The following is a 24,153-nucleotide window of genomic DNA, read 5'->3' as shown; positions in this document are numbered from 1 at the left end:
TTTTGTCTAAAATTGTTGGGTAGGGTGATATCATCAGATATCTGGATGTAGTTGTATCTTAGGGTGTCTGAAAGTACCTTCTTTATTTGGCATGTGTCACCAATGAATAGGCTGAGTTTTCAGAAAAGTCTTTTTCTGTTAATAGTGTCGAAATCTGTGGTACATACCATAAAGACTACAAATATTTTTGTCCTAGATATTCAGTAGTCTTCCATCATGTGATAAGATTCTGTATACATACCGTCTGGTCCTGAAGCCTATTAATTAGGGGTGTGATTTTCTTATTGTGTCTTAGGCTGTTTCTTTGTGTTGGAGATATAGAGTGACATCAAATGGTTTTCCCATGAGTACATGGAGATTCCTCTTATTGCTAGTGGTCTTCATTTCCTGCACTAAGCCAGCTAAATGTAATGTAGCAGATAAGAAGGCAAACTGCTTTTGAAAAAAAGTTCTGCTCTCTCAGTTGTATTAAATAACTGCTGTTTACCCTCAATTGGTACCTTAATATTTGCATGATTATGTGGGTATTTTTCAGTGAAAGTAGTTAACTGTAACTGAAACAATAGAGGTCTGCTGGTAGTCACTAGTATTTGTTTCCAGAATAAATTCTCACGCTCCAGCAGTGTGGTGTCCTGATGTGAAACTTCCTGTCAGGTTAAAACTGTGTGCTGCTCCAGCTGTTTACAAAAGGAGTATTTTCCACCTAGAATGCTTTAAAAATTTCTTCCCAGAATTCTAATTTTTCTGGACACACAATGATAAAGGCATTGTTTGGGGTTCTGTGATACAACATTTTTCTTCTATGATCTGAACTTAATGGGTCAGCATATATAGGGAATGGGTCAGCATATATAGGGTGTGCTGAAAAGTAATGCCTCCAAATTTTTTATATAAAAATTCTTAACATTTTGTTAAGTAAAAAAGATTATTAACATTCTACTTCTTTATTGTTCATGTCTAATATTTATTGCTCAACATAGTCACCCTGGTGATGATTACATTTCTCCCAACGAGAGACCAGTTTGTTGATACAGTCGCTGTATAATGTTTAACTTTGTTGATGGAGCTACAACCTCACCTCTGCTTGCATCGCTTCACCACTATCAAAGTGAAGCCTCTGAAGCTGCTCAGCACCTCTTCCATTTGCATAGTAGTGATTTGCTTCTGTAAAAAAAAATTTACCTAAATTTTGTTCGTATTTTATAGCTCTAATCCCTTTTTCTTTTCAGAAGCTCATTAGGCTCAGTGTTTTCTCATTGATATATTCCACAATATGTCTCATACACGCATCCCACTGTAAACAAATGTTAAGAGTCAAAGTATCTTGTACAGAAGAGAGTAATGTGTAGCCTAACACTACCATTTTTTGCCGGTGAAAAGAGGAAATAAATAAATTCATAGAAAATATGATTTAAAAGGGCCACAGCGTTCAGTACCGGAGAATAGTCGAAATCATATGGAACTATCACTCTTTCTATTTTAAGAACGTTGTCAATGACGCAGGTAGGGAATCCAAGCGTGGAGAATCCAGTTGCTGATGCAACAGGTATCCCGAAATAATAAATGAAATGATCGTAGGGTATTGTTGCCGTGAATATGAGGTAGCTCGGCCGCCTATTGCGAGTCTTCCTATTTGACATCACTTCGGCGACTTGCGCGTCGATAATGATGATCAAATGACGACAACATAAACAAGTCAGTAATAATATTGGTTAGACAATATTCTTCAGGTAACAGACGGAACTAAGTAGTGATACGGGTAGTTTCATAGCGCACCCGAATAGTTTACTTTTCAAGTTCTCTTCGCTCTCGGGACGGGGGAAATAGGAACGCAGATTTTTGAATTTACGCAACTTGTCAAAACGACGAACACATTTAATAACCAGAAATTCGTGTGTGTTTCGCTTTCTCAGCAATGATTCAGACGAAAGAGTGCCGCATTGCGTTATCCTAAAAGAATTGCGCTTTCGTACGGAGTTTCAGGACCGGGAAACTCAAATATATACGTTCCTTTAACTAGTGTGCCAGCTACTTTTCCTCTAGTAAATTCATCTTTTCCTTGTGTAGAATGATGACTCTGAACTGAAATATCTCATGTGTTTTACCCTCGCTGTGTGTTCTAACCATTTAAATCTGACGTGCGAGACAGAGCGGCCTTGGATTGCATGTATTGACATGACGGACATTCCACTATATTTGTTATTAAAAAACTCTAGGATCAATAAGAAGTAGCTGTATTGAACACATTAAGGTATTAGTTTTAAGTTTTTAACAGATAGCCATTCCCAAAACTATCTACAAGTGCGTTATGTTAAACTTCCCTCATTTTAATGAGAAGAGTGGTGGCTATTCGGGTTTCATCGATCATAGGTACCGTGCCGGAAATGTTGTTTTCATCTGGTACATTAAAGCTGCTTTATACAATATAATCCATCTAGTTGAGCAAAACATTGACGTTAGCGTTGCAGGAGCGTTAATTGAACTTGTCTTTAGCAGATTGAAAACAAAGATATTTAACGTATAAAAAGAGCGTAGTTGATATTTAAATTTTTGTGTATTTTGTAGAGCCGCACACAGCAAGTGTTCCGATTTGGCAAGTCTTCAATTTTGTGATGAATATCCTGATCTGGGAATGTTTAAACGACGAGAGATGCATATCCAGAAAATCTTGTTGTCAGTATCGTAGTTGTGCTTCATGTAAGTGAAAATGGCGTCGGATGGCGAAGCTTCTTGTGGTTCTGACCCAAATTTTGCCGTCATTTGCTCATTTTTAGAAAGATTTGCGAAGTCATGTGGAATAACACACCCAAATATCTCAGAGCTTCAAGAAATGCTAGAGAATACACAAGAAGGTAAGTAAAATCGATAGTTTCGCTAATTATTTGTGCTTTGACAAAAGCGTCAGTACTGTGTGCTGTTAGAGTTTCTCAGTGTTTGGGCATTATTTTGCGGCAGAAATGCAATAAAATACCGTTATACTGTTACGTTTTATAAATCTATTAATATTTCGACCAATTATTTGCTCTCACCGCGTTACAGATGTTACACTATTAAAAATGCTGTAATGACTTCTGCTATGACAGATTTGTAGAGATTATGGCGGGGCTTATTTAAAAAACTGAAGGTGAACCTAAATACCTTCTCAAGATAACTGGGCACAGATCTGTTCACAGTGACACAGTTGACATTTTGTGCTCCACGTTCATAATTAAGATGTATCTGGAAGGTTAGTGTATTTACGACAGATGTGTACCCTAACCTATATCCAGAACGACAACAAAAACAAAACCCGAAAGAAACGAATGTACATATTTACTGCCCGATTTTGTCAGTTATCTACTGCTTGAAAATCTGTTTCTAATAACTATATATATCATTTGCAATCAGTCGAGGAGTTTTCCTAAATAATGTTATGATTGTTCTGTTTGTAAACAGACTGATGCTACTTGAGCCAGCGACATCCTTTGATTACAATAACAATTTTCTATGTCCCTTCCGTACTCAATATTGATTAACCAAATTTTTCCTTTTTGAAAATTATTATTAAAAGTTTGCATGCATAATTGCGTTCTTTATACACATTGTTTTGAGTTGTGTTAAATCTGGACAAGTGCTTTGTACTTTATTGACGTGTTAGTAACAAAGGTATTAACATGAACCGGAGTATATATTTCACTAAAGAACTTCTTAATAGTGTTCTTCTTCTGGAATAAAATTTTTCTTTGAAATCTAAGTATCTGTAAGAGCGCCATGTGTTTGGTTTGGCAGCCAGCAATTTAACACAATATCTTACTTAAAATTCAGCTGATTTTAAAAGTAATAGCCAGTAAATTAACCAGCTGCAGTACTAAAAAAATATTGTTGGTATGCTCAAAATTATATATAATACGTGAATATGGCAGCCAATGCAGTTTGTGAATGCATTTTTTAATGTCCACTTTTTAGTGTGTGTGCAGTTTTTATTTTTCAACAGGTGACACCGATTGAGGCAATAACTCAATACCATCTGTAGTGCAGTTCACACTTCTGAACTATTTATACTTCTGTTAAGCAAAAAGCTCTCTTTGTTCGTACAGTGCTTAACAGACAGCCCACATTGTTCTCCATTTCTACCAAAAGTAACGGTCTGAATAAATGACAATAGTAAGTAACTCAAGAATTATAATAGTACTACCTGCCAATGAGAAATTGAGGTATTCTGACGATAAGAGTGATTTAAATGTTCGGGATTCAATCACTGGTTGAATCGAGGATTTTTTTCTGTTGCCTGCATTTGTTTTGTCTGTAGTAATGATTTGTCAATGAGGAAACTACCAAGTTGCATCAAGGCATGGAGTTGATGTTAAATTGTAAGTCCTGCTATAACTGTTCACTTGAACAGTTGTAGAAAGGGGGTATAGAGGAATGTTCAATACAAGTTGTCAGCTTTGACCAATGACATAGGAAACATGTGGGAAATGCTGTAAACAATATAGCAACTATAACGTGATATTATTGGCGATTTTTTTTTTTTTTTTTTTTTTTTTTTTTTTTTTTTTTTTTTTTTTTTTTTTTTTTCAAACAGGCTGAGCTGCTGGTCAGTCTGTCACCACAGCCAGGTTTTTTTGGTAGTGTCACATTCATTGGGTTTGCCAACTCACAACCTTCTAATCAGTCCTACTTCTTGGCCAAAGCTACAGATGAGTCTGTCATCACAACCTCCCCCCCCCCCCCCCCCTCCCGCATCCATCCATATGCTAATGACTTGTACAGAATGTTCCTCTTGTCCCAAGAAAGGCAAGGGCATTCTTATTGCCAATAGGACCATGCCTTGTAATTCTCTGTGGGGTTCAAACCATCTCCATCTTTATGATTACTCTGCAATTCATACTAAAGTGTTTTGCAGGGAGTTCAAGGAAACACTTTCAAATGCTTTGTCATTTGTTCCCTGTCAAGTAACACACATGAAAAATGAATATCTAAATCTTTCCATGAAAGCTCTGCTGTCTCTTATATTATCTCGACATAGGTGGAAATCAACAACTCACTCTTATAGCATAATGTGCAGCTCACTAGCTTATGAGACAGAAAGGTGAGTCATACCTTGCTCAAATCCATGCGGCAAATTAAAGACGGTGGCTGGTGCACTGGTTTTTAGGAGGTCTTTCGAGCTTGTTCAGGCAAGTACCGGACAGGTCCCCAATTTCTGCCTCAGGAAGTACTAACAGTTAAAATACAGTCGTATGCAGAATGAAGTTTACACAGTTCATAACCACGTGGCACTCATGACTTTTCTCTCTTAGGAAACTAATGATTGTGATGACAGGAAGGGCATATGCCACAAAATTAAGTAAAGTAAACTTACCAAATTCTTGAGTACAATGGACCCCTGTGATAAATAGTATTAATGCTAAGTAAAAGAAGCAGAAGAGATGGGAGTCAACAAAATATTTTGGCATTTGGAATTTGACTTCCAGAAAACGTTTGATGTGGTGCCCCACTATAGACTGACGATTAAGTTAAATCATGTGGAATATATTCCCTGAGATGTGAAGACTTCTTAAGTAACAGGATGAAGTATGTTGTTGTTGATTATGAGTGTTCATCAGAGAGAAGGGTATCATCCTGAGTGAGCCAGGTAAGTGTTATACGGCTGTTCTTATTTCGTATATACAGATATGATCTGACAGACAGGGTGAGCAGCAATCTGTGGCTGTTTGCTGACTATGCTGTGATGTACGGGAATGTACCATCATTGAGTGATTGTAGGAGAACATAAAATGGCTTAGACAAAATTTCTAGCTGGTTTAATGAATGGCAGCTCGCTCTAAATGTAGAAAAATGTAAGTTAATGCAGATGAGTGTGAAAAACAATACCATGGTGTTGGAATACAGCATTAGTAGAGTGCTGGTTGACACTATCATGTCGGTTAAATATTAGGGCATAATCTTGCAAAGCAATATGAAATAGAAGAGCACATAAGGATAGGGTAGGGAAGGCGAATGCTTGATTTTTTAGGAAAATGTTGTTCATCTTAAAGGAGACTGTGTATGGAATGCTATTGTGAATCACTCTTGAGTGCTGCTCAACCTATCGATTCGGATTAAAAGAAGACATCAAAACAATTCAGAGGCAGGCCGCAGGATTTGTTACCTGTAAGTTCGATCAACACACAAGTATTATGAAGATGCTTCATGAACTCAAACAGGAACCTCTGGAGAGAAGAGGACATTGTTTTCATGGAGCAGTATTGAGAAAATTTAGAGATCCGGTATTTGATGCTGACTGCAGAACAATTCTACTGCTGCCAGCTTACATCCCATGTAAGGACCACAAAGGTAAAATAAGAGAAATTTGAGGGCTTGTATGGAGGTACACAGACAGTTGTTTTTCCCTTGCTCTATTTGCAAGTGCAACTGAGAAGTGAATGACTAGAAATGGTATAACGTAATCTCCACCATGCACCATATGGTTGCTGGCTGTGTATGTATGTAGATGTAGATGAAAGTTGGTGATCAATCTTCTGTGAAAAGATTTTGCCACATTGCAAGATGCCTTTGCTATAATGATTGCCATCCCAACTCGGTTATCATATCCATGATACTCTGTCCTCTATTTTGTGATAATACAAAGCAAGCTGCCATTCTTTGAGCTTTTAAGATGTCCTTCACCAATCCTGTCCGGGAAGTATCCCGCACTTCACTACAATACATCAGAATGATATTTAAAGGTATGGTGTAGGCATTCTCATTAGTAGATTTGTTACATCATCTAAATGTTCTACCATTAAAACACTGCAATCCACGCTAAATTTTCTTATTTGATGGTTCCAGTTTAAGTTATTCATAATTGTAATTCTGTGGTTTTTAGTTGAATTCATAGCCTTTAAATTTGTGTGATTTCTCATGTAATCGAAATTTAGTGATTCGTTTTATACAGATATCCTGTCAAAATCATTTGCCAAGTAGGTTTTCTTCTTCTGATGACTATACTAGAAGTTAAACAACAGCATAATTTTCAGACAAACTGTGTTGTCTCCTAAAGTGTTTGTGTGGATTGACAACAGCAGAAGGTCCATAACATTTCATTGTGAACCCCCGATCCTGCTTTTGTATCTTTAAATGACTTCCCAGCAGTTACTATTAACTGTGACCTCTCTAACAGGAAATGACAAATTCAATCATGCAACTTAGGCAAAACTCCATATGTGCACAATTTGATTAGAACTTGCATGTGAGGAACAGTCTCAAAAGGCATCTGGAAATGTGGAATCAACCTGAGATCATTTGTCGATAACATTCATTGCTTATTGCAAATAAAGAGCCCAGACATCACAGCAGCCTTTGATGTTTTCCATAATCCTGTACATTAAATACATTGAAGCTGTGGAGCACTGTTTAAAGAAAACATTTTTACTTTTGGTTAGAAACACCATTCTCCATGGACTTGTCACTTGAATGAGGGAATGATGACTTTGTAGTTTTGTCCCTTTTGTTTGGGATCCAAGCAAAGGAACAATTTTTTGGTCTGGGTGTGATGAATTTGAATATTTTAAAACAAGGCTGTGTGCAGGGTGTCCCATTTATCATGACCACCCTAAATAACTGTTTGCCCAGATGCAAATTACAAAATGTTTCAAGCAAATGTTCTTTAGCCATCAGGGGGACATCAATCAGCATGATTGTCTTCATTGTAGCTTTGTTTTTTACAAAGATATGAACAGCGGTATGACTTTTTTAAATGACACCCTGTATTTTTATTCAGTAATTCATTTCCTCTCCTAAAGACCTATTCAAAAATGTATCGCAGTGCACCATTCACTGAAACATGACGTTATTAATTGCATAACACAACATTGACTTTGAGCCCGGGATCACAAACTTGTCCACTTGCTGGAGTTGTCAGAAAACAAATGAAAACCAAGTAAAACCATGAACACAAAATGACTCTACTGTACCATTGCCCAGGAGTAGAACAGTCAAAGGAGCTCAAAGTGATGACTGGACACAGATACACTGGTGCACTCATTGAATGAAAGAATTATTTACTGCTTCCAGTGTTGCCTGCTGAAGAGAATTACAAGCAACCACGATATGTTCCTGCATGTCCTCTGGAGTTATTGGAATATTGTGATAGACAGCATCTTTAATGCATCCCCAAAGAAAAAACTTCAGAGGTTTTAAATCAGGAGACCTAGTAGGCCGAGTAACTGTTCCTCCTCGACCAATCCGTCAGTTCAGAGTACAACGTGCACGCAAGGCACTATGTGCTGGACATCCATCGTGTTGATACCACATAAGTATTCTGGTTCTTAGCGGCACTTCATCCAGAAGAGGAGGAAGAGTTTGTCTGACGAAGTTGGCATACACTGTGCCGTTTAGACTACCATTGATGAAATAAGGGCCAATAATTGTACCAGGCATCCCACACCAGACGTCAACTCTTCATTGACACTGATGTTCCACCTGTCTAAGCCATAGTGGGTTGTCGCTGGACCAATAATGCATGTTCCTTGTGTTTACCTGTCCTTTGTTTGAGAAGTAACATTCATCGGTAAATAGAACATATAAGAAGTAGTTCAGGTTGGCAAGGATTTGCTACTGTGCCCACTGACAGGACTGTATACGATTGTGGAAATCATTCCCATGCAATTCTTGGTATAGGTGTACATAGTAAGGATGGATCCGGTGACATGTAAGAATATGATGTACACTGGTTTTAGGAATGCCAATCTTGTGTTCTAACTGCCGTGTGCTCACATGTGGATTCATAGCAACGGAAGCAAGAACAGTAACTTCAACAGCTTCGTCATGGTAAGGATGGATCCGGAGATGTGTAAGAATATGATGTACACTGCTTTTATGAATGCCAATCTTGTGTTCTAACTCTCATGTGCCCACATGTGGATTCATAACAACGGAAGTGAGAACAGTAACTTCGACAGCTTCGTCTGCGCAAATGCTATGATGATTGCGTTGTCGTGGGTTGAAACTTCTTGTTTCCTGAAACATTGCAACAAGATGAGAAAGTATCTGTCGGGAAGGTGGGTTCTTGTCAGGATATTGCTCTCTGTACGGTTCCGCTGCCTGCGTAGCATTTAGCCTACCTTCAACAACAACAACAAAAACAATAAAAGAAACATTTGTCAATGCAGTTTGTAGGAAGGACGGCCTTTGCTGTATGCCTACTCTACACAACAGTATGTAAAAGGACTAAACTACTGTACTAAATGTACCGATACATAAGAAAACAGTATTGCAATTACTGTTCTGCTAACTTACATTCCCCACAGATGAGTAGCATTTGTACCTTCTCTTCATTGGTGTACATTCTACTCACACAACTCTTCAACTGACGATGTTTGATGAAATGACGGGTGTGCATTCTACTTATGTTTGCATTTGTCTTCTGTCAATGTCAGCACGTGGATGTGTTCCATTACCCTGGTACCTGCACTAAGCGCTGGGAGTGTCAACGTCAATGTTGTGTTATGTAATTAATAACGTTGTGTTTGAGTGAATGGTACACTGTGATACATTTCTGAATAGGTCTTTAGGAGAGGAAATGAATTACGGAATAAAAAATACAGGGTGCCATTTAAGAAAGTCATACCACTGTTCATATCTTTGTAAAAAAACAAAGCCAACAAAGGCGATCATGCTGATTGATGTCCCACTGACAGCTAAAGAACATTTGCTTGAAACATTTTGTAATTTGCACCTGGACAAATAGTTATTTAGGGTGGTAAAGATAAATGGGACACCCTGTATATTAAAGTACATTATGGCAATGTAAATTAGGATATATTGCTGGTCGCCGCATAGAGGAATTGTTAATTGTCGAACAGGGACGTTTAAAAGGAGAATGTTGGTTATTAATTGTTCATCAGATGTGTGTGTGCATACACACACACACACACACACACACACACACACACACACAACAGCAGGCTCAGATTTAACCCAGCTTTAGGCAATTAAGAAACAAGGGTGGAAACTTTATCGGTTGTATTTATGACCCATCCTAATGAAATTGATTGACAGGAGATTACAGCTTAAATCCTGGATTATTTGTCAACCGTGATGTCTCTCTGTACTGCACTTTCCTTTGTTTTTAGGAAACTATTGACTTTTTATCATTATTTTTTCTGTTTTGATTCCATGCAACAGAGTTAAATGCAGCAAAATACATGCTTCACAGTTCACTGAATTCTCGGAGTCATAGAGCATGTAGAGTTCTGTAATCCTAATTTTTTATCTACTGTATCTAATCTGTTGTATAAACTTCATTTCATGCACATACATCAGTATCAAGCCTTCCATCCTACTTTTTATCTTTTCCCCAAATGGTTAGAAAACTGTTTATGATCAGAATTTTTGCTAAGATTTCCATGCATTTGGCTGGCATCTCATCGTAGGTACTTTCATTAATCCTTCAGTGAAATCAAAATGTGCAGGATTGAAAGAGAAAATGATGAAAAGTGGCAGTCTATTGTTTGTTAATATTTATTGCTACCAACACTAACCACTGCTCTTCTCACTGAGAACTTGAATTGAGAGGTAGAGACAATCTTTCTTGTGCATTTGTCTTTTTCACAAAAAAAAAAAAAAAAAAAAAAAATGCTGAATGCTTTGAGATAAGTGTGTACTGTTCTGAATGGTCAGTAACAGGGCATAAAAAGGAATGACAACTGTAATGTGACACAATTGAAGAAAGTGTCTGAAAATAAATTAATCACCAAAAGCCACGAAAAGGAATTGCCTGTAATGTCACATAATTGAAGAAAGTGAGTAAAAATAAATAAAGAAATAAATCACAAGATACTTGTGCAAGAGTAACTTGTGCATGAATTTTTTTTATTAATGGTACAGGTACAAGTATGCTTATTGAAATATTCTTTGGAAGTAAAATGATGACTATGAGAAAAGATAATATGCATTGAAAGAAGAAATAGTCCCTCCCCCCTGCTGGAATTTAAAAGATTAAAGTGATAGAGGTAACAATATATTTTAAAAATGTATGCTGAGATAGCTACTTACATGTTCCATAAGTTGTGTTTGTAATTATCATTGCAGCATGGAATGAGTCATCAGGTACATAAAAGCTACTTACAAATCTTAAAATTTATATGTTGCTACATGCTGATCATTCACAGAAGAAATGGAGGGACAAGACTACGTTGGAAATGATTTTGGGATCAGGATGTATGATGCTTGCAGATTACATGGTGCAGCTTTATATGAGACTGAAGTCAGTGTGGAATAACTTTCCTTGACAGGGAGGCACAGATAAATACATACAACAGTGACTTCACTTTGTAGCCATCTACTATACGTGGCTTACAAAAAGACTGTGAAAAGCATCCCTAAATCAAGATGAATAGAAGGATGTGTTTGTACATAAAAATATTGTAGTAATTTGAAACTATAGTAATTAGAGAATACAAAGTCCTTGGGTGGCAAAAAGCTGTAATTGTATAAATGCCAATCATACCGATTCTACCAGTAGTTCAAGAAAACTTCCAAAAAGTTCAGAAAGAATGTTAAAATGTGTATAAGTAACAGAGAAAAGAAACTGACTTTATGATATTAGAATTGGACACACTGTCAGAATTGTTTTCAATTTGGAGAGGAATACGATGGAAAAATTAACGCATGTGTGTATTAAATTTGTATTTGATTGCAAGGGAATAATTCTGAACAGAAGTATGTAGTTATTTGGTACAAAGCAGATGTGTAACCAAAGTGAAAGAACTGACAAAGAATCTAGTTACTGATGAGGAGTTTAATGAAGAAAAACTATTATTGGTGTGATAGGGGATTTGGCATGTTTGTAACATAATGAATGAGCCATCATAACATGTAGCTCGGTAGGAGCTATTAAGCAAATACTTTGTACACAGTACTAAAGAAATGTAACCAGAAAAATGTGATATGACTCTGAAATAATCATAAGCAAATTCATATATTAAAAAGGAAACAGATTGCTTGTTAAAATGTGTTATCGGTTACACACAAACAAAAAAGGTAAAGCAAAAGATTTAAAAAATATATATAACTTGATTCTTAAGCAGTGATGCATTGATTTCATACTCCCTTTAAAATACTACATCTACACCTCCACTCTGTGAACCACTTTGGCAGAGGGGACATTCCATTGTACCAGTTGTAAGGATTGTTTCCTGTCCATTCACATATGCGGCACAAGAAAAGTGATTATTTAAATGCCTCTGTGCATGCTGTAATTAATCAAATCATGCACTCCTGATCCTTAAGTAAACGATACGTAAGTGGTTGTAGTATATTCCTAGAGGCGTCATATAAAGCAAGTTCTTGAGACTTTTTAAGTAGGTTTTCTCTGATAATTTACTTCTATCTTCAAGAATCTTGCCAGTTCAGTTTCCTCAGCATCTCTGTGACACTCTCCCATGGGCCAAACATACCTGTGGCCATATGTTCAATATCTTGTGCTAATGCTGTTTGGTATGGGTCCTCACACACTACAGCAATATTGTGGAATGGGTTGCATGAGTGATTTGTATGCCATTTCCTTTGTAGTTTGATTGCATTTTTCCAGTATTTTACCAATAAACTGAAGCCTACCACCTGCTTGTCCCACAAGTAAGCCTGTGCGACAATTCTGTTTCATATCCCTACAAAGTGTTACAACCAGGTATTTCAATGGAAAATCCAGGACGGAATGTAACAATATTATGAGAAGGAAAGTTGCAGCTCACCATATAGTGGAGATGCTGAGTCACAGATAGGTACAACAAAAAGAAGTGACTCAGCATCTCCGCTACATGGTGAGTGGCAACTTTCCTTCCCATAATATTGTTGCACCCAGGTATTTGTATGAGTTGGCCAATTCCAGCTGTGACTCATAAATATTATAGTCATCCAATACTACTTTTTTTCATTTTGTGAAGTGCGCAATTTTACATTTCTGAACATTTAAAACAAGTTGCAGATCTTTGCACCACTTTGAAATCTTATCGAGAGCTGAGTGAAAATATGTACAGCGTCTTTCAGACAGTATTTCATTACAGATAACTGCATCGTCTGCAAAAAGTCTGAGATTATACTATTATCTGCAAGGTCATTAATGTACAATATGAATAGCGAGAGTCCCAACACACTTCCCTGGGAACACCTGAAGTTGCTTCTACATCTGATGAGAACCCTTTATCCAAGATAACATGCTGTGTCCTCCCTATCAAAAAATCCTTAATCCAGTCACAAATTTCACTTGATACCCCATGTGATCATACTTTTGATAATAAACAAAAATGTGAAATTGAGTCAAATGTTTTTCAGAAAGCAAGAAGTACAGCATCTACCTGACTGCGTTGATCCAAAGCTTTCAGTATGTCATGTGAGGGAAGTGAGAGTTGGGTTTCACATGAGCCTTGTTTTCAGAATCCATGCTGTTTGGTATGGAAGAGGTCATTCTGTTCGAGATAGCTCATTGCGTTTGAGCTCTGAATATGTTCTAAGATTTTACAACAAATTGGTGCTAGGGATATTGGATGGTAATTTTGTGGATCACTTCTACTACTCTTCTTGTAAACGGGTGTGACCTGTACTTTCTTCCAACTACTGGCCATGGTTTTTTGTTTGAGAGATCTATGATAGATTATAGATAGAAGAGAGGCTGACTCAGCCACAAATTCAGTATAGAATCTGATAGGGATTCCATTGGACCCCAGAGCTTTGTTCATTCTTAATGAATTCAGCTGTTTCTCAACACCACTAACACTTATTTCACCCATCCTTTCAGTGCTATGAAGATGAAATTGTTTTTCCTTTGTAAACTTTCTCTTGACAGCCAAACTCGTTTCATTCAGGATCTCTCTATCTATAGTCCTATGTTTTGTTTTGCACCTATTATGCAGTAGTCTCAGTGTCTTTACAATGACTGTATATTGTGGAGGGTCCCTCCCATTATGAACTTCTGCTGGGTACATATCTATACTGTGCATGGTCAACTATTTTTTTTAGAACTTGAGCCATAGTTCCTCTAAAAGCTCCTGCCGGTGCTGAAAGTTTCAAGATCCTCATTTAGAATGACTGCCTTTTTTTAAATCTAGTTTACTGAAAATGCATATCTTTGTATTTGTTTTAGTTGTCCTTTATACATTGGTAACCACTGTTGCTACAACATCATGGTCACAGATACCAGTTTTGATGGGAACATCCCCAAAGAGTTCAGGTCTCTTTATTGTCATTAAGTCTAGTATATTTCTATTGTGAATGTGATTATGAATTATCTCTTCTAGGTAGTTTTCAGGTAAGGCATTTAGTAATGTTTCACATGATGTCTTGCCACACCCACCACTAACAAAACTGTAATTTTCCCCATTGATTGTTGGATAATGAAAGTCTCTACCAATGATTGCAGTATGATTGTGGAACTTACAAGTGACCTGAGGTTTTCTCTAAAGTTTTCGGTTACAGTAGGAGGGGAATATGGCACATGATGGAAGGAACCAGTTACCATTTTATGACCACCCCCAACACTGAATCTTGCCCAAGGAATCTGACATGCAGCTTAAATTTCTATCTCGGTGGATTTGAGTTTCTTGTGAGAAATACACCACCTCCATTTCCCATTACCCTATCCTTTTGATAAACACTTAAATTTTCCCCAAAAATATCACTGCTATCAACTTTAGGCTACAGCCAGCTTTTTGTACGTAGTACAATGTGAGCTTTACTATTTTCAGGAGTGCTTCAAACTCTGGCACTTTGTTGTGAATGCTTCAGCAGTTATCTACTAGGATTTTAATACTCTCGCCTGTAGGGGACTCACTTGTGGACTTTACAGTAATGCTTCTTGGCCTCCTGCAGCTGTCTTTGTTGGAATTCATGGGAAGTCAATCTGGGGGGGGGGGGGGGGGGGGGGGAAACATGCGGTCAGCTACTTGGATAGCAACTTCTGATATGTAGTACATACCTGACCCATGTAGTGGTATCATACAGTTCTCAATCCTGTGACACAGCATAAGTTTATCTCAGTAAAAATTGTGAAAATCTGCAGCATCAACAAAGTATGTGTTCTACGTGGAGCAGCTATCAGTACAGATACTATTGTGGAACAGTATTTGGCAAGCAGTCAAAAACAGGGAATATATGTGCGTGGTATATGAAAGTTGTTTATAGAATGCAAGAGGTCTACATAACAGAGTCCATGTAAAAGCATGATGAAGAAAACAGAAGCCAGATCATTGTTGATTTTTGTCATGTCATGAGCTTTTCTGTAAAGACCGTTTCAGAAACTTGCTAAACAGGAGCTAAAATCAAGTTCACTCAGTCACAGAATACAAAAAATAGTGAAGATTATGATTCAGTACACAGGGATGTGATAAAACCTTGCAGAGGTAGCACTGATGTATGTAGAAAATGTGGACAATATGAGAAAGTTTAAATAACTTCAGGGGTCCCAATACTATTTTCTTAACAATTGTATAGAAAACAAGAAAGCTTTGAGGATTATGTTTATATTAAAGTATGTCAGCGGCATCAGGCTCTCTTCCTAACAGTGCAGAACTTTTTTGACACCTGATGACTGTAATAGAAGAGTGTGGTGGCAGCTAAGTACTAATGCAGCTCATTTTTGAATGAAAATATGCAAATGTATACCAACTTACCGTTTTGTCTGTCCTGGTCCTGGAGCTTTGTTCTGTGTTAATAATGTCAGCTGTTTCTCAACACGACTGACACTAACATTTATTTCACTTGTCTTTTCGGTGGTGCAATGATTAAATTGGTTTTCCTTTGCAAAGGAACATTTCAAAATGGAGTGAAGCATTTCAGATTTTGCTTTGCTTCCCTCACTTTCAGTTCCTGTTTCATTCACTAGAGATTGGACACTAACTTTGTTGCCACTAACAGTGGCTTTATATACTGCCAGAATTTCTTTGGGTTTTATTGAATATCATTTGACAATATTTTGCTACAGTATTCACTGAACACTTCACACATTGCTCTCTGGACAGCCAAATATGTTTCATTCAGCAACTTTCCATAGTCCTATGCTTTGTTTTACACCTATTATGCAATAGTCTCTGTTTCTTTAGAAGTTTCCTTACAGTGACTGTATACCATTTAGGGTCCTTCCCATTATAAACTGTTCTGCTGGATACATAGCTGTCCAGTGCATGGTCAACTATTCTTTTAATCTTGAGCTATAGTAGTTCTACATGCTCCTGTCCTGTGCTGAAAGTTTCAGATTCCTCATTTAGATATGACTCTGCTACTTTTTTGTCTAGTTTGCTGAACACATATATCTCTTTGTTTTACATGTTCTTTGTACTTTGGCAGTCAGTTTTGCCACAACCATGTCATAGTGCCTGACACTAGTTTTGATACGAACATCCTCAAAGAGATTAGATTTGTTTGTTGCCATTAAATCTATTTCCGTCATGAATGGGGTTATGAACTGTCTGTTGTAGGTAGTTTTCAAAGAAGGTATTTAGTAATGTTTCACAGGATGTCTCGTCACACTCACCACTAACAAAACTGTAATTTTCCCAACTGGTTGTTGGATGACGAAAATGTCCACCGACAATTACAGTGTGATTGGGGGACTTACAAACAAATGACCTGAGATTTTCTCTCAGGTTTTCGGTTACACGAGGAGGTGAGTGTGGTGAGTGATAGAAGAATCCATTTTCCATTTTATGCTCATTCCTGATACTGAGTCTTGCCCAGACAATCTCACATGCAGCTTAAATTTTGATCTCAGTAGATTTCAGTTTCTTGTCTACTGTGACAAATACACCACCTACATTTCCTATTAGCCTAACGGGTTTGGTGCAGCCCGCCACAAATTCCTCTCCTGTGCCAACCTTTTCATCTCAGAGTAGCACTTGCAACCTACGTCTTCAATTATTTGCAGGATGTATTCCAATCTCTGTCTTCCTGTACAGTTTTTACCCCCTACAGCTCCCTCTAGTACTATGAGAGTTATTCCCTGATGTCTTAACATATGTCCTATCATCCTGTCCCATCTCCTTATCAGTGTTTTCCATACATTCCTCTCCTTGCCGAGTCTTCAGAGAACCTCCTTATTCCTTACCTTATTAGTCCGCCTAATTTTAAACATTCTTCTGCAGCACCACATCTCAGATGCTTTGATTCTGTTCTGTTTTGGTTTTCGCACAGTCCATGTTACACTACCATTCAATGCTGCAGTCCAAATGTACCTTCTTTAAAATTCCTTCCTCAAAGTAAGGTCTGTATTTGTTACTAGTACCCTTCTCTTGGCCATGAATGCCCTTTTTGACTGTTCTAGTCTGCTCTTTATGTCCTCCTTGCTTTGTCCACCTTGGATTATTTTGCTGCCTAGGCAGCAGAATTCCTCAACTTCATCTACTCTGTAATCATCAATCCTTATGTTAAGTTTCTCACTGTTCTCATTTCTGCTACTTCTTATTCTTCGAATTACTCTCAATCCATATTATGTACTCATTAGACCGTTCATTCCATTTAACACATCCTGTAATTCCTCTTCACTTTCTCTGAGGATAGCAATGTCATCAGCAGATCTTATCATTGATACCCTTTCACCTTGAATTTTAATTCCACTTTTCAACCATTCTTTTATTTCCATCACTGCTTGCTTCCATGTATATATTGAACAGTAGGTGCAAAAACTGCACCCTTGTCTTAATCCTTCTTAATCCGAGCACCGAGCACTTCGTTCTTCATCTCCCACTCTTATTATTCCCTCTTCACTCTTTTACGTATTGTATTTTACCTGTCTTTCCTGCAGCTTACCCCTATTCTTTCTTACGATTTTGAACATGTTGCACCATTTTACATTGTCAGATGCTTTTTCCAGGTTGACAACTCCTATGAATGTGTCTCAGTCCTTCTTTAGTCTTGGTTCCATTATCAACCGCAGCATCAGAACTGTGTCTCAGGTGCCTTTACTTTTCCTAAAGCCAAATCGACCATCATCTAACAAATCCTCAGTTTTCTTTTCCCTTCTTCTTACCCTATCCTTTTGATAAACATTTAAATTTTCCCCAAAAATCTCACTGCTAACAGTTTTAGGTTGCAGCCAGCTTTCTGTACCTAGCTCGAGGTGAGCTTTATTGTTTTCAAGAGCACTTCAAACTCTGTCAGTTTGTTACAAATGCTTTGATAGTTAACTACTAGAATTTTAATACTCTCACCTGTAGAGGACTTTACACTTCTTCATCTCCTACAGTTATCGTTATCTGAATTGGACAGAGAGTCACCTAAAAAAAAAAAACTTGTCTGTATCCCACATGCAGTCAGCTACCTGGGTATCTGCCTCTGATGTGTAGTGCGCATCTGACCCACTTAGGGGGACCCTACAGTTCTCAACCATGTGTTACAAGTCCCCGAAGTTGCAGCCTAGCTTGTCACAGAATCTTCGAAGTCTCTGCTTCAGTCCTTCCTCTCTACTCAAAACCAGGGGCTCACAATCAGTTCTGAGGGCAATGCTGCAAATTCTGAGCTTCGTTGAAACTCCATGCCTAAGGCTGGTTTTCTCAATGCTTCTCTGCCAATTGCTGGAATGATGCCGGTGTAACTTCAGAATATAGATGATGATCCAACATTTGTTCCAATGTGCACCACAATCTACTGTTACATTAGTTGCACCTTGTTCCCTCAGTGGCTGCCGCAATAGCCTCTTCGTCATGTTGAATGGGGCCCCTAGGCATGTACACAGAGTGCATCTTGTGTTCCTTCCTGCCATATCCCTAGGGGATTACCATTATTCACTGTATGTTTGAACTGCTGATGATTAATAGATCCCTACCTCTTTGCGTTTGCCTCCTCTTCGTGTGGGACAAGCAGGTTTCCCCAAAACAGTTGAAGTGAATCCCACTGGCTCAGATTCAGTTTCAGTGAAGGACGGCACCTTGAGCTTGTTAGTTAGGGGGATAGGTGTAACGCCCTGAGTCCTCTGTGGTTCCATACAGGATGCCTAGTTCTTACCATTGACATGCCACTCGCAGCCAAGAGGATGAGTAATGACAGATCCTGTACTTCCTGCAGAGGTGGCGAGATGCACAGGAGAGGATAGTAGTACTTGAGGTATCTTTGGTACCACAGGTATGCAACTCTCAGGAGCTCTGCCGACACACAGATTCACAGCAGCTGCCAATCTTTTGACAGTAGTCGGGGAATTTTCTAGCTGCTTATGAATGTCAACTAACTCATCTTGTGTTTGAGTGCAGTATTCACAATGGTGCTGCATTGTGGCTGATACAGTGTTTTACAGGGCAGTCAATGAATAACTTTAAACTAGGCCTGCCCACTATCTTTTCATCAGTTGAGCTAAAAAATTATTTCTTCCCTACAAGAATTGAAGCAAATACAAAATGAGATTTCTATTAAGACAACAGAATAAAACTGCCAATTCCCTAAAATTTTTAAGGTTTATTATAGACACTAACAAACTTAAAAAATGGAGTTAATGTACAATAAATGTAGATAACATGTACTACTCTGCAAAGTGAAAAGTAAATGTGACACAGTATGTTAGTTATAATATCTGCTACAGTAACTAAATCACAAATGCTGATTTAATACTACAAATCAGTTTATGCACAGGACAATAACAACTTTCAAAAATTCTCAAAAATGTATCTTTATTTGCTTTGATAAACACCGAAATTCACGGTGATCTGTTCTTTGGCATTAACAGAGTCACTGACGTTGATTTACCACGAAATAAGTTATCCACAATTCTTGTAACTTACGAAAATTTTCAAAAATATAGTTTTGTAAGCATCCAAAAATTCTCAGTGTCCCACATATAGTGAAATTAGAGCATATTCTATGGGTTGCAGCCAGGTCATGTTGACTTCTTGCCACAATATTTCAGTTGGCAACTGTCCAGACATCTTCAGGTGAGTGTCCGCCACTGGAGTCTGCTAGTTCGTGGTGTCGGCCTTATAGCAAAAATTGGCATGGAAACTTATGCACATTGGCAGCTGTTACAGGAGCATCCTCTATCGAAGTCTGCGCCCTCTGTAGATACTGTTCCACTGGTGGTGTGCACACGTATGCATAAAGGTGAAACTACATGTACGCCCTCTGTTGGAATGTGCGCTCGTGTCACTAAAACAAACATCAGATGTTGCCTGATGTCTCATTATGAATAAAATGTTTTCTCTTAGAAGATATTAAGGAGATCACCGGGTCCCAAGTCTTATCCAGTTGAAAGCTGCCATACCGATTAATAAGATTTTGTACTAGATGAGTTTCCACAGATTCTTTAATTACTGAATCCCAAAAGGATTTAGCTAGTGCCAAGATTTTTGTGGCAGAATAATCTGTAGTGTCCTGCAGTAATACAGTACTAGCTACTTACTGGGCTGTGAAAGGCAAGTGTGGTGCTCAAGTTCAATGCACCTTTTGTGTACTGTGCGTATTGCGATGCCACTACCCGAATTTACTGTATTATTATTAGACCATGCGGCATCGGACTTCCGGAAAGTGGCTCCCACGTGTAATAGGTTTGAATAGACACCCAATGGTGATGCAACTACCACACAGAATTTTTGGAATAAATAATGATAATGGCACGTAACAAACTTATTTTTACGTCTATATTTGATTGTTATTAACACTGATAATCTCTTTGAAGTGACTGAACAGGGAGCACTTAATTCTATATGTTTGATATTGCCTAGCAGGAGGACCTCATCAGTTATTCAGATCACAATACGCCATTGGATGCGGCTACTTGTCCCTTCACACTTCGCCGTTGGCACAAGCAACCCGTCGCAATTAACACAGCATTGCACCACGCAGTGCCATGTACCTCAGAGCGGGAAAATGTACTATTTTGCCACTCACAGCCCATCTCCATCGAAATACCGCATCTTACGAGCCTTAGTGCCCATTTAGCTTGTAGCCATACAATAAATGAAGTCCATATCTGTTTTCAACTCACATATAAATGGTCTGTTAGCAACGTTACTGTAGCACACACCGGCAGTCACTTTTACGCCACTTAGCACTTGTTCTGCCTCAGAGCTACGCCAACGTACTTCTACCGCCAGTATTACGCGCCAACCTGTACACTGTTCTCATTCTCGGGGATTCCCCCCACACCTAAACATTATTTTACATTACGCTAAGTTCTCTATTTACAATTAAACATATCGTGGCATTACAATATTCAATTACAGTCATTTTCATATATTAAAGTAATATTACATTTATATTTTTACTACACGTAACAATATTATTTAGTTTAATTCTTTTTTTATTTCGCTGTCAGTGTGCAGCACAAGCCACACACTGTCTCCCGTATAGAGTTCATTAGTTTAGCTGCTACCAGGCAGAAGCACTTCCGCTTTGCCTTTGATTCTGGCCCACAGATGGCATAAGCGACCACTTTCTCTACCGTTGCACCTTGACTACGCCTGGCATTTACTAGACGGCACATTGTCACATTACAGTATCTTCTGACCTATGTAAGCTTTGCCACACTGGCAAGGAATTTTGTAAACTCTGGCCTTCCACAGAGCCAGATCGTCCTTTACCAAACTGAGAAGTCTACTAACCTTCGCCAGTGGCCGGAAGATTACTTTAACTTGATGTTTCTCTAGGATTCTGCCGACTTTAGGTTAAAGGCTGCCGACGTATGGAAGGAATGCCCCAAACTTGTACAGCTCCTTAACTTCTTAATGTTGTGGGTGATCATGTTTCTTTCTCCTTAGCGCTGTACTAATCTGATGTGGAGAGTAACTATTATCTTTGAACACTGACTGTAGATGTTCTAGCTCGTTTGTAAGGCTATCTTCATTAGAAACAACATGCCCTGGTGTGCCAACGTTCTAGGGACGCCGGTCGTTTGTGAAGTGTGATGGCAACTCAACGCTAGCAGGTAAAGGTCCATATGTTCAGGCGTACGATATACAGAATGCTGTAATGACGCATCCACTCTCTTAGTAACCAAGATGTCCAAAAAATGGTAAGCAACCATCCTTCTCTATTTCCATCAGAAACTGGATTTTCTTGTGGATTGCATTCAGATGTTGCAAGAAACATGACAGTTCTTCCTCACCATGGGGCCACACCACAAAAATGTCATATACATGTTGCCAAAAGACTCTTGGTTTACATTGAGCCTAATCAAGAGTGCTCTCCTCAAAGTCTTCCATAAGAGAGTTTGCTACCAGAGGGGAGAGAGGACTGCCTGTGGCAAAACCGCCAGTCTACTCTTGTTAAATAAAAAGTAGATTGAGGAAAGGATATAATGAAAAAGTGCTGTTATATTGGCTGTGAACTTATTGCTGATGAGTAACAAAGAGTCCATATGAGTAACAAAGAGTCCATAAGAGGAACCTTAGAGAAAAGTGAGATGTCATTGAAGATCACTAGTAGGTTAGTTTCGTTGAGTCAAAGCGACTTGTCTGTTGAAATGTCAGCAGAGTCGTGAATATGATGCGTGCACTTCCCCACAAAAGGTCTTGGTAGAGAGGCAATGTGTATAGCCAAATCATACCTGGGAGCGTTGATATTACTGTAACAGAACCTCTTTTTCATGGATCTTCGGAAGGCCATATAACCAGTGTGGCACAGAACTATGAGGTTTTAATTTTTTGGCCACTTCTTGCGGAATAGAAGAAGAATTCTGCAGTGCTGATGTTTTCCTTTCCATCTTCCTTGTGGGGTCTTTGTCAATCTTACAATACATTGTTTCACTTAGCAAGTTATAAATCTTCTTTTCATAAATCTCATGTAGCAACAGCTGGACGGTTGGCAGCCACAATATTGTGGCAAGAGTCACACAATTCGGAAAGCTCATAGAATATTCAGTACGCCAGAAAAAACTTCAAGAATCAAATTAGAGCATGATTGTTTTGAATGAGGATAGGCCCTATGTCCGCAAAAATTTTAAAAGCATGCAAGCAATTTTAAGCCTTCAATTGATGATAAAGCACAATACAAACGAGTATTGATACAGTCATTGAGAGATTATGCACATGTGACGCAAAAAACAATGCAGCTAACCATTTGCAGAAAACCAGTCAATAATAATTTTAAGACTGTTGTTTACTGTTTCTTCTGTTGCTGTATGTAAGCTAGGGTTGATTACAATACTAGTATTATCTGCAAAAATAGACGGAAGACTGTCTCCATAAAATGAGGAACAATGGCAGGCCTAAGATTGAGCCTTGGGAAACCCCATACATAACTTCTCCCCCGTCAGAAGAATATCCCCTAATTACATTGGCCGAGTTGCCAAGTACAACATTCTGCATTCTTTTGATTGGATATGATACTATCCATTGATTGGTTGTACCATCAATTCCATAAAACCTAGTTTTATTTAGTAGAATTATGTGTTTCACACAGTCAAGTGCCTTAGGTCACAGAAAATACTGACCAGTGCTATTCTGTTGTGGAATACTTGTAAAATTTGGGGAGTGAATGTGTGAGTGGAAATATCATTAGAGCAACACACTGAAATCAGAACTGTAATTTACAGAGGATATTGTTGCTTAGGTGGGATACAATTCTGGAATAACCACTTTCTCAGAAGTTTTGAAAAATAATATCAGTAGTGAAACATTCAGTTGTTATTGAAATCTTTCCAATCACTATTTTTATGGAGGAATTTATCAATGGCACATTTCAATCTCTGTAGAAAAATAACCTTGGGTTAGTGATGCATTACATATTTCAGATTAGACATAGCTTATTATATGGGAACAAATCTTCAGTACTCATAAACACCACCATATCCAGATGAGTGTTTATTTTTGAGAGAATATATAATTTTCTTAAATTCTGAGGGAGAAATGTTATCAAATTTTATGAGAGTTGCTTTTTCAACATACTGCTGTGATTTTTGTATTGAACTGTTTGTTCCTGTACTTGTTACTATATTTCAGATGAGTGATAGTGAAACACATTTGCTACCTGTTTCTCATAATTTATGGTTCTTCATTTAATTCAGTAGTGATGTTATTGTCTTCTTTGGCCAAATGTTGTCTCTCATTGCACTACAATCCATATAGCCTTAAATCTGTTGTCGGAATTACTGATTTCTGACATTATGTGCTTGTTCCTTGATTTCTTAAAAAGTTTTCTTCGTAATTTTTAATAGTTTTTGTAGTTGCCAACAGATACGTTTCCCGTTTCCTTCCACAAGATAGTTTAATCCCTCTAGTG

At 38.1% G+C, this 24,153-nt stretch overlaps 1 protein-coding gene across 1 annotated transcript in view; it reads left to right on the top strand.

The window, feature by feature from the left end:
• The first annotated feature begins 2,707 nt into the window (after positions 1–2,707).
• Positions 2,708–24,153, top strand: part of LOC124596114 — a 147,662-nt gene continuing 126,216 nt past the window's right edge. The window contains exon 1 of the mRNA XM_047135128.1: positions 2,708–2,852. Within this exon, the coding sequence (XP_046991084.1) occupies positions 2,708–2,852 (145 nt within the window). The remainder of the gene's footprint in view (positions 2,853–24,153) is intronic.

This window comes from Schistocerca americana, chromosome 2 (assembly GCF_021461395.2).
Source record: "Schistocerca americana isolate TAMUIC-IGC-003095 chromosome 2, iqSchAmer2.1, whole genome shotgun sequence".
NCBI lineage: Eukaryota > Metazoa > Arthropoda > Insecta > Orthoptera > Acrididae > Schistocerca > Schistocerca americana.
The sequence above is the reverse complement of the archived record's forward strand: the minus strand, read 5'-3'. Positions and strand labels throughout refer to the sequence as shown.